This window comes from Oncorhynchus keta, chromosome 20 (assembly GCF_023373465.1).
Source record: "Oncorhynchus keta strain PuntledgeMale-10-30-2019 chromosome 20, Oket_V2, whole genome shotgun sequence".
Lineage (NCBI taxonomy): Eukaryota > Metazoa > Chordata > Actinopteri > Salmoniformes > Salmonidae > Oncorhynchus > Oncorhynchus keta.
The window spans coordinates 22,409,104-22,421,300 of NC_068440.1; the positions used below are offsets into that span (position 1 = coordinate 22,409,104).

At 45.3% G+C, this 12,197-nt stretch overlaps 1 protein-coding gene across 2 annotated transcripts in view; it reads left to right on the forward strand.

Moving 5' to 3' along the window:
* susd5 (sushi domain containing 5) overlaps positions 1-12,197 on the forward strand; it is a 38,984-nt gene that overhangs the window by 15,153 nt on the left and 11,634 nt on the right. For both annotated transcript variants that reach the window (XM_052472364.1, XM_052472363.1), the window contains exon 3: positions 11,988-12,097. In XM_052472364.1, coding sequence (XP_052328324.1) covers positions 11,988-12,097 — 110 coding nt within the window. The remainder of the gene's footprint in view (positions 1-11,987; positions 12,098-12,197) is intronic.

The following is a 12,197-nucleotide window of genomic DNA, read 5'->3' on the forward strand; positions in this document are numbered from 1 at the left end:
TCATCAGCAGGGTAGGACTATATGTCTACAGATGTCAGATCTTTATTTAATCATTATTTTTTTTGCGGAAATGTTTCCTGCACTTCGGGAAATTAAAATGAGATTGAAAACCCGCAGTTCTCCTTCTCTCCATGAAGGGGCAGTCAAGTCACCCAGACGAGTGCCAGCTCTCGCTGCTAAAAGCACCAGACAGAATATTAATAAATGTCCTACTGCTACTTTTGGTCTGTAGGTCATATTACTGCAACATTCAAATGTACAAACATGTATCTGAAATGCAGCCGTACACATCAACAACAAGTGTTTTATATCCAGACACTTTTATTTTAAAGACAGTTGTATTTAATGGATGAGATAAATAGGAAACAAATAAAATAACAACAGTAGGCTACACCAACATTAGTTTCCATTCATACAAAGTGCCACAGTAGAGTTGCCATGGTAAACGTATTTATTTTATGCTTGTTAAAAAGATAAATCGCCCTCAGTCTGTTCAAAAAGGACTAAGTTGTTCCGATGACAATACCAACCAGAGGGCGAACGAAACTTGAAGGATTTTGGTTGCAAGCAGGACTAAGGGTAACACCGGAGCGATAATGAGGTAATGAGTTGACCAACAATGGTTGCAATTGAGATGAGCTGTGTGGGTGAATTTAGCGCATATTGATGCGATAATCTAGTGCCATCGATGGTTGCAATAGGCTCCTTGTTATTTTATTATATTCCAATGAATTCTGTAGGCTACCCGTTAGCCTATCCATTGTCAGATAATGGAAAGTGTTTAAGGCGACTGTTTGTGTTTCCCTGGCTGAGTTCAGCCATCAGTTGATTGACAGATGTAGGCCTACTGTAGAATGATACATTTTCCTCCCGTGTGGATGCTCGCCCACGTTTTATAGTTAGGGTCTGTCAGTATAGTTGTGACCTTTAGTGTGGTTGGCCCTTGTCACATAGGTGACATTTCCATTGCTAAGCAGTTGTGTGCCAGCTGCACTACTTTCAGTTTGATGCCTTGATGCATGTATTGTGTGGCTTTAATATTTCATTTCATAAAGCTGTCAAGATGTTTATGCATTTGAGCCTATCCAAAGATGATGTCATTGAGCTGACATTCGAACTGTAGCCTGCACAATGCCCCCTGGCGGTGATTCTAAATATTTCTTCAGATATTCAAATCCTCCTGCTCCAGGATTATTTTACTCCTACAACTGAATGTGTCAAATAAAGATCAGACATCTGTAGATGTAGTGTCCCATACCTCTATCAGGGCTGCTGATATAGCAGGATATACTGTGCATTCGGAAAGTATTCAGGCCCCTTGACTTTTTCCACGCTTTGTTATGTTACAGCCACATTTACATAAGTATTCAGACCTTTTACTCAGTACTTTCATGAAGCACCTTTGGTAGTGATTACAGCCTCTAGTCTTCTTGGGTATGACACTACAAGCTTGGCACACCTGTATTTGGGGACTTTCTCCCATTCTTCTCTGCAAATCCTCTCATGCTCTGTCAGGTTGGATAGGGAGTATTGCTGCACAGCTATTTTCAGGTCTCTCCAGAGATGTTCGATTGGGTTCTGGCTGGGCCACAGGATATTCAGAGACTTGTCCTGAAGCCACTCCTGCGTTGTCTTGGCTGTGTGCTTAAGGTTGTTGTCCTGTTGGAAGGTGAACCTTCGCCCCAGTCTGAGGTCCTGAGCGCTCTGGAGCAGGTTTTCATCAAGGATCTCTCTGTACTTTGCTCCATTCATCTTTCCCTCGATCCTGACTAGTCTCCCAGTCCATTGCAACTGAAAAACATCCCCACATGATTCTGCCACCACCATGCTTCACCGTAGGGATGGTGCCAGGATTCCTCCAGACATGACACTTGGCATTCAGGCAAATAGTTCAATCTTGGTTTCATCAGACCAGAGAATCTTGTTTCTCATGGTCTAAGAGTCCTTTAGGTGCCTTTTGGCAAACTCCAAGTGGGCTGTCGTGCCTTTTACTGAAGAGTGGCTTCCGTCTGGCCACTTTACCATAAAGGCCTGATTGGTGGAGTGCTGCAGAGATGGTTGTCCTTCTGGAAGGTTCTCTCATCTCCACAGAGGAACTCTGGAACTCTGTCACCTCCCTGACCAAGGCCCTTCTGCCACGATTGCTCAGTTTGGCCGGGCAGCCAGCTCTAGGAAGAGTGTTGGTGGTTCCAAGCGTCTTCCATTTAAGAATTATGGAGGCCACTGTGTTTTTGGTACCCTTCTCCAGATCTTTTCCCTGACACAATCCTGTCCCGGAGCTCTACGGACAATTCCTTTGACCTCATGGCTTGGTTTTTGCTCTGACATGCACTGTCAACTGTGGAACCTTATATAGACAGGTGTGTGCCTTTCCAAATCATCAACCACAAGTTGTAGAAACATCTGAAGGATGATCAATGGAAACAGGATGCACCTGAGCTCAATTTCGAGTCTCATAGCAAATGGTCTGAACACTTATGTAAATAAGGTATTTTGAATTTTTAGTACATTTGCTAAAATGTCTAAAAACCTGTTTTCACTCTAGATGTAGTGTCCCATACCTCTTTCACAGCTGCTGATACAGCAGGATATATAGGAGGTTTGGCTGATAATGTACAGTGCCAGTCAAATGTTTGGACACACCTACTCATTCGGGTGGTTCCCGAGCGGCGCAGCGGTCTAAGGCACTGCATATCAGAGTCACTACAGACCCTGGTTCGATTCCATGCTGTATCACAACCGGCTGTGATTGGGAGTCGCGTAGGGCGGCACGTTAATTGGCCAAGCGTTGTCCGGGTTAGGGTTTGGCCGGGGTAAGCCGTCATTGTAAATAAGAATTTGTTCTTAACTGACTTGCCTAGTAAATAAAGGTTAAATAAAATGAAATAACATACATAGAAACATGTAGTAACCAAAAAAGTTTTAAACAAATCTAAATATATTTGTATTTGGGCGTCTTCAAAGTACCCACCCTGTGCCTAGATGACAGCTAGGCACACTCTTGGCATTTTCTCAACCAGCTCATGAGGTAGTCACCTGGAATGCATTTCAATTAACAGTTCAAAGTTAATGTGTGGAATTTCTTTCCTTCTTAATACGTTTGAGACAATCAGTTGTGTTGTGACAATGCAGGGGTGGTATACAGAAGATAGCCCTATTTGTCAAAGTACCAAGTCCATATTATGGCAAGAACAGCTCAAATAAGCAAAGAGAAATGACAGTCCATCATTACTTTAAGACACAAAGGTCAGTCTATCCAGAAAATGTCAAGAACTTTGAAAGTTTCTTCAATTGCAGTTGAAAAAACCATCAAGCACTATGGTAAACTGTCTCTCATGAGGACCGCCACAGGAAAGGAAGACCCAGAGTTACCTCTGCTGCAGAGGATAAGTTCATTAGAGTTAACTGCACCTCCGATCGCAGCCCAAATAAATGTAAAAGTAACAGACACATCTCAACATCAACTGTTCAGAGGAGACTATGAATCAGGCCTTCATGGTCAAATTGCTGCAAAGAAACCACTAAAGGACACCAATAATAATAAGAAACACAAGCAATGGAAATTAGACTGGTGGAAATCTGGCCTTTGGTCTAATGAGTCCCATGTTTTTGGTTCCAACCGCGGTGTCCTTGTGAGACGCAGAGTAGGTGAACGGATGATCTCTGCAGGTGTGTATCAGGTATGAAGGTAAGAACCAGATGCAGACAACGTCAAATGAACAATGGTTTAATAATCCAACAGGGGATAGACAGGTCAAGGCAGGCAGGGGTCAGTAAACCAGGTCAAGGCAGGCAGGGGTCAGTAAACCAGAGGTGGGGCAAAGGTACAGGTCGGCAGGCAGGTTCAGGGTCAGAGGCAGGCAGAGTGGTCAGGCAGGCTCAGGGTCAGGGGCAGGCAGAGTGGTCAGGCAGGCTCAGGGTCAGGGGCAGGCAGAGTGGTCAGGCAGGCTCAGGGTCAGGGGCAGGCAGAGTGGTCAGGCAGGCTCAGGGTCAGGGGCAGGCAGAGTGGTCAGGCAGGCTCAGGGTCAGGGGCAGGCAGAGTGGTCAGGCAGGCTCAGGGTCAGGGGCAGGCAGAGTGGTCAGGCAGGCTCAGGGTCAGGGGCAGGCAGAGTGGTCAGGCAGGCTCAGGGTCAGGGGCAGGCAGAGTGGTCAGGCAGGTTCAGGGTCAGAGGCAGGCAGAGTGGTCAGGCAGGCTCAGGGTCAGGGGCAGGCAGAGTGATCAGGCAGGGTCAGGGGCAGGCAGAGTGGTCAGGCAGGCTCAGGGTCAGAGGCAGGCAGAGTGGTCAGGCAGGCTCAGGGTCAGGGCAGGCAGAGTGGTCAGGCAGGCTCAGGGTCAGAGGCAGGCAGAGTGGTCAGGCAGGCTCAGGGTCAGGGGCAGGCAGGCTCAGGGTCAGGGTCAGGCAGAGTGGTCAGGCAGGCTCAGGGTCAGAGGCAGGCAGAGTGGTCAGGCAGGCTCAGGGTCAGGGGCAGGCAGTGGTCAGGCAGGGTCAGGAGCAGGCAGAGTGGTCAGGCAGGCTCAGGCTCAGGGTCAGGCAGAGTGATCAGGCAGGCAGGTTAAGGGCCTGGAGGAGAGTAGGAGAGTGAGTAGGTTAAGAGAGTAGGTTAAGGACCTGGAGGAGAGTAGGAGAGTGAGTAGGTTAAGAGAGTAGGTTAAGGACCTGGAGGAGAGTAGGAGAGTGAGTAGGTTAAGAGAGTAGGTTAAGGACCTGGAGGAGAGTAGGAGAGTGAGTAGGTTAAGAGAGTAGGTTAAGGACCTGTAGGAGAGTAGGAGAGTGAGTAGGTTAAGAGAGTAGGTTAAGGACCAAGAAGGAGAATGATGAAGTGCTGCATCAGATGACCTGGCCTCCATAATCACCTGACCTCAACCCAATTGAGATGGTTTGGGATGAGTTGGACCACAGAGTTAAGGAAAACCAACCAACAAGTGGTCAAAATATGTGGGAGCTCCTTCAATACTGTTGGAAAAGCATTCCTCATGAAGCTGGTTGAGAGAATGCCAAGAGTGTGCAAAGCTGTCAACAAGGCAAAGGGTGGATACTTTGAAGAATCTCAAATATAAAATATATTTTAATTTGTTTAACACTTTTTTGGTTACTACATGATTCCATAAGTGTTATTTCATAGTTATGTTTTCACTATTATTCTACAATGTAGAAAATAGTAAAAAAATAAAGATGAGTAGGTGTGTCCAAACTTTTGACTGGTACTGTATGTTTCTGGATAATATTTGACTAAACTGGAGACTAAGAGAGGGCAGCGTGCTGTGTGCGATATCTTTTTATTTCATTTTTCCTTTATTTAACTAGGCAAGTCAGTGAAGAACAAATTCGTATTTACAATGACGACCAAGGAACAGTGGGTTAACTGCCTTGTTCGCGGGCAATATGACAGATTTTTACCTTGTCAGCTCGGGGATTCAATAAAGCGACCTTTGTGTTCCTAGTCCAACGCTCTAACCACTAGGTTACCTGCCGCATGTGATATCTGAACTGTAGTATGTAACTTAAATTCTACAACCACCTAAAAGGAAGCGATTCACAAACCTTCCATAACAAAGCCATCACCTACAGAGAGATGAACCTGGAGAAGAGTCCCCTAAGCAAGCTGGTCCTGGGGCTCTGTTCACAAACACAAACACACCCTACAGAGCCCCAGGACAACAGCACAATTAGACCCAACCAAATCATGAGAAAACAAAAAGATAATTACTTAACACATTGGAAAGAATTAACAAAAAAACAGAGCAAACTTGAATGCTATTTGGCCCTAGACAGAGAGTACACAGCGGCAGAATACCTGACCACTGTGACTTACCCAAAATTAAGGAAAGCTTTGACTATGTACAGACTCAGTGAGCATAGCCTTGCTATTGAGAAAGGCCGCTGTAGGCAGACATGGCTCTCAAGAGAAGACAGGCTATGTGCTCACTGCCCACAAAATGAGGTGGAAACTGAGCTGCACTTCCTAACCTCCTGCCCAATGTATGACCATATTAGAGAGACATATTTCCCTCAGATTACACAGATCCACAAAGAATTCGAAAACAAATCCAATTTTGAAAAACTCCCATATCTACTGGGTGAAATTCCACAGTGTGCCATCACAGCAGCAAGATTTGTGACCTGTTGCCACGAGAAAAGGGCAACCAGTGAAAAACAAACACCATTGTCAATACAGTGCCTTGCGAAAGTATTCGGCCCCCTTGAACTTTGCGACCTTTTGCCACATTTCAGGCTTCAAACATAAAGATATTTTTTTGTGAAGAATCAACAACAAGTGGGACACAATCATGAAGTGGAACGACATTTATTGGATATTTCAAACTTTTTTAACAAATCAAAAACTGAAATATTGGGCGTGCAAAATTATTCAGCCCCTTTACTTTCAGTGCAGCAAACTCTCTCCAGAAGTTCAGTGAGGATCTCTGAATGATCCAATGTTGACCTAAATGACTAATGATGATAAATATAATCCACCTGTGTGTAATCAAGTCTTCGTATAAATGCACCTGCACTGTGATAGTCTCAGAGGTCCGTTAAAATCGCAGAGAGCATCATGAAGAACAAGGAACACACCAGGCAGGTCCGAGATACTGTTGTGCAGAAGTTTAAAGCCGGATTTGGATACAAAAAGATTTCCCAAGCTTTAAACATCCCAAGGAGCACTGTGCAAGCGATAATATTGAAATGGAAGGAGTATCAGACCACTGCAAATCTACCAAGACTTGGCCGTCCCTCTAAACTTTCAGCTCATACAAGGAGAAGACTGATCAGAGATGCAGCCAAGAGGCCCATGATCACTCTGGATGAACAGCAGAGATCTACAACTGAGGTGGGAGACTCTGTCCATAGGACAACAATCAGTTGTATATTGCCCAAATCTGGCCTTTATGGAAGAGTGGCAAGAAGAAAGCCATTTCTTAAAGATATCCATAAAAAGTGTCGTTTAGAGTTTGCCACAAGCCACCTGGGTGACACACCAAACATGTGGAAGAAGGTGCTTTGGTCAGATGAAACCAAAATTGAACTTTTTGGCAATAATGCAAAACGTTATGCTTGGCGTAAAAGCAACACAGCTCATCACCCTGAACACTGTCAAACATGGTGGTGGCAGCATCATGGTTTGGGCCTGCTTTTCTTCAGCAGGGACAGGGAAGATGGTTAAAATTGATGGGAAGATGGATGGAGCCAAATACAGGACCATTCTGGAAGAAAACCTGATGGAGTCTGCAAAAGACCTGAGACTGGGATGGAGATTTGTCTTCCAACAAGACAATGATCCAAAACATAAAGCAAAATCTACAATGGAATGGTTCAAAAATAAACATAAACGTGTTAGAATGGCCAAGTCAAAGTCCAGACCTGAATCCAATCGAGAATCTGTGGAAAGAACTGAAAACTGCTGTTCACAAATGCTCTCCATCCAACCTCACTGAGCTCGAGCTGTTTTGCAAGGAGGAATGGGAAAACATTTCAGTCTCTCAATGTGAAACTGATAGAGACATCCCCCAAGCGACTTACAGCTGTAATCGCAGCAAAAGGTGGCACTACAAAGTATTAACTTAAGGGGGCTGAATAATTTTGCACACCCAATTTTTCAGTATTTGATTTGTTAAAAAAGTTTGAAATATCCAATAAATGTCGTTCCACTTCATGATTGTGTCCCACTTGTTGTTGATTCTTCACAAAAAAAATACAGTTTTATATCTTTATGTTTGAAGCCTGAAATGTGGCAAAAGGTCACAAAGTTCAAGGGGTCCGAATACTTTTGCAAGGCACTGTACAACCCATATTTATGCTTATTTATTTTATCTTGTGTCCTTTAACCATTTGTACATTGTTAAAACACTGTATATATATATATAATATGACATTTGTAATGTCTTTACTGTTTTGAAACTTCTGTATGTGTAATGTTTACTGTTCATTTTTGTTGTTTTTCAATTTATATATTCACTTTGTATGTTGTCTACCTCACTTGCTTTGGCAATGTTAACACATGTTTCCCATGCCAATAAAGCCCTTGAATTGAATTGAATTGAATTGACAGAGCAGCTCCATTCAGTGTGACGTTGTTCTGCAGAAACGCTGAGGATTTACACTGGAATATATCAACGGCGTGATACTCATGTACACATGTGCTCATACATTAAACTGTGTGTATGTGTGTGCGTGTGTGTGTATGTATGTGTGTGTGTGTGTGTGTGTTGTGTGTGCGTGTGTGGTGCAGTCTAACCCCCCCCACACTGTGTGTAGTAATGTTTGTGTTATTCTCCAGGACTACAGTGTGTAGTAGCGTTTGTCTTATTCTCCAGGACTACAGTGTGTGGTAATGTTTGTGTTATTCTCCAGGACTACAGTGTGTAGTAATGTTTGTGTTATTCTCCAGGACTACAGTGTGTGGTAATGTTTGTGTTATTCTCCAGGACTACAGTGTGTAGTAGCGTTTGTGTTATTCTCCAGGACTACAGTGTGTAGTAGCGTTTGTGTTATTCTCCAGGACTACAGTGTGTAGTAACGTTTGTGTTATTCTCCAGGACTACAGTGTGTGGTAATGTTTGTGTTATTCTCCAGGACTACAGTGTGTAGTAATGTTTGTGTTATTGGGGATAAAGAATATGTACATAAAGATATATGAATGAGTGATGGTACAGAGCAGCATAGGCAAGATACAGTAGATGGTATCGAGTACAGTATATACATATGAGATGAGTATGTAAACAAAGTGGCATAGTTAAAGTGGCTAGTGATACATGTATTACATAAGGATGAAGTAGATGATATAGAGTACAGTATATACGTATGCATATTAGGTAGCATTGTTTAAAGTGGCTAGTGATATATTTTACATAATTTCCCATCAATTCCCATTATTAAAGTGGCTGGAGTTGAGTCAGTGTCAGTGTCAGTGTCAGTGTGTTGGCAGCAGCCACTCAATGTTAGTGGTGGCTGTTTAACAGTCTGATGGCCTTGAGATAGAAGCTGTTTTTCAGTCTCTCGGTCCCAGCTTTGATGCACCTGTACTGACCTCGCCTTCTGGATGATAGCGGGGTGAACAGGCCGTGGCTCGGGTGGTTGTTGTCCTTGATGATCTTTATGGCCTTCCTGTAACATCGGGTGGTGTAGGTGTCCTGGAGGGCAGGTAGTTTGCCCCCGGTGATGCATTGTGCAGACCTCACTACCCTCTGGAGAGCCTTACAGTTGTGGGCGGAGCAGGTGCCGTACCAGGCGGTGATACAGCCCGCCAGGATGCTCTCGATTGTGCATCTGTAGAAGTTTGTGAGTGCTTTTGGTGACAAGCCGAATTTCTTCAGCCCCCTGAGGTTGAAGAGGCGCTGCTGCTCCTTCTTCACGATGCTGTCTGTGTGAGTGGACCAATTCTGTTTGTCTGTGATGTGTATGCCGAGGAACTTAAAACTTGCTACCCTCTCCACTACTGTTCCATCGATGTGGATAGGGGGGGTGTTCCCTCTGCTGTTTCCTGAAGTCCACAATCATCTCCTTAGTTTTGTTGACGTTGAGTGTGAGGTTATTTTCCTGACACCACACTCCGAGGGCCCTCACCTCCTCCCTGTAGGCCGTCTCATCGTTGTTGGTAATCAAGCCTACCACTGTTGTGTCGTCCGCAAACTTGATGATTGAGTTGGAGGCGTGCGTGGCCACGCAGTCGTGGGTGAACAGGAAGTACAGGAGAGGGCTCAGAACGCACCCTTGTGGGGCCCCAGTGTTGATGATCAGCGGGGTGGAGATGTTGTTGCCTACCCTCACCACCTGGGGGCGGCCCGTCAGGAAGTCCAGTACCCAGTTGCACAGGGCGGGGTCGAGACCCAGGGTCTCGAGCTTGATGACGAGCTTGGAGGGTACTATGGTGTTGAATGGCGAGCTGTAGTCGATGAACAGCATTCTCACATAGGTATTCCTCTTGTCCAGATGGGTTAGGGCAGTGTGCAGTGTGGTTGAGATTGCATCATCTGTGGACCTATTTGGGCAGTAAGCAAATTGGAGTGGGTCTAGGGTGTCAGGTAGGGTGGAGGTGATATGGTCCTTGACTAGTCTCTCAAAGCACTTCATGATGACGGAAGTGAGTGCTACGGGGCGGTAGTCGTTTAGCTCAGTTACCTTAGCTTTCTTGGGAACAGGAACAATGGTGGCCCTCTTGAAGCATGTGGGAACAGCAGACTGGTATAGGGATTGATTGAATATGTCCGTAAACACACCGGCCAGCTGGTCTGCGCATGCTCTGAGGGCGCGGCTGGGGATGCCAGCCTTGCGAGGGTTAACACGTTTAAATGTCTTACTCACCTCGGCTGCAGTGAAGGAGAGTCCGCATGTTTTCGTTGGAGGCCGTGTCTGTGGCACTGTATTGTTCTCAAAGCGGGCAAAAAAGTTATTTGGTCTTTTAGTCTGCCTGGGAGCAAGACATCCTGGTCCGTGACTGGGCTGGTTTTCTTCTTGTAGTCCGTGATTGACTGTAGACCCTGCCACATGCCTCTTGTGTCTGAGCCGTTGAATTGAGATTCTACTCGTCTCTGTACTGACGCTTAGCTTGTTTGATAGCCTTGCGGAGGGAATAGCTGCACTGTTTGTATTCGGTCATGTTACCAGTCACCTTCCCCTGATTAAAAGCAGTGGTTCGCGCTTTCAGTTTCACGTGAATGCTGCCATCAATCCACGGTTTCTGGTTAGGGAATGTTTTAATCGTTGCTATGGGAACGACATCTTCAACGCACGTTCTAATGAACTCGCACACCGAATCAGCGTATTCGTCAATGTTGTTATCTGACGCAATACGAAACATATCCCAGTCCACGTGATGGAAGCAGTCTTGGAGTGTGGAGTCAGCGTTGGACAGACCTCAGCGTGGGAGCTTCTTTTTTTAGTTTCTGTCTGTAGGCAGGGATCAACAAAATGGAGTCGTGGTCAGCTTTTCCGAAAGGAGGGCGGGGCAGGGCCTTATATACGTTGCGGAAGTTAGAGTAACAATGATCCAAGGTTTTTCCTCCCCTGGTTGCGCAATCGATATGCTGATAAAATTTAGGGAGTCTTGTTTTCAGATTAGCCTTGTTAAAATCCCCAGCTACAATGAATGCAGCCTCCGGATAAATGGTTTCCAGTTTGCAAAGAGTCAAATAAAGTTAGTTCAGAGCCATCGATGTGTCTGCTTGGGGGGGAATATATACGGCTGTGATTATAATCGAAGAGAAGTCTCTTGGTAGATAATGTGGTCGACATTTGATTGTGAGGAATTCTAAATCAGGTGAACAGAAGGATTTGAGTTCCTGTATGTTTCTTTCATCACACCATGTCTCGTTAGCCATAAGGCATACGCCCCCGCCCCTCTTCTTACCAGAAAGATGTTTGTTTCTGTCGGCGCGATGCGTGGAGAAACCCGCTGGCTGCACCGCCTCCGATAGCGTCTCTCCAGTGAGCCATGTTTCCGTGAAGCAAAGAACGTTACAGTCTCTGATGTCCCTCTGGAATGCTACCCTTGCTCGGATTTCATCAACCTTGTTGTCAAGAGACTGGACATTGGCGAGAAGAATGCTAGGGAGTGGTGCACGATGTGCCCGTCTCTGGAGTCTGACCAGAAGACCGCCTTGTTTCCCTCTTTTTCGGAGTCGTTTTTTTGGGTCGCCGCATGGGATCCATTCCGTTGTCCTGGTTGGCAAAACAGCAGAACACAGGATCCGCGTCGCGAAAATCATATTCTTGGTCATACTGATGGTGAGTTGACGCTGATCTTATATTCAGTAGTTCTTCTCGACTGTATGTAATGAAACCTAAGATGACCTGGGGTACTAATGTAAGAAATAACACGTAAAAAAACAAAAAACTGCATAGTTTCCTAGGAACGCGAAGCGAGGTGGCCATCTCCAGGACTACAGTGTGTAGTAATGTTTGTGTTATTCTCCAGGACTACAGTGTGTAGTAATGTTTGTGTTATTCTCCAGGACTACAGTGTGTAGTAACGTTTGTGTTATTCTCCAGGACTACAGTGTGTAGTAACTTGGGCAGTGCTCTGAAGGCAGTGGATGTGAAGATAGAGAACACTACAGAGGACAACACACACCTGGATGTCTTCTGTGTCAAAGACAAGGGTCAGTACACACAGACACATACACAGACATGCACACACACACTCACGCACACATGCACACATACACACACACACAAGTGACGCGCATGAACACATACACA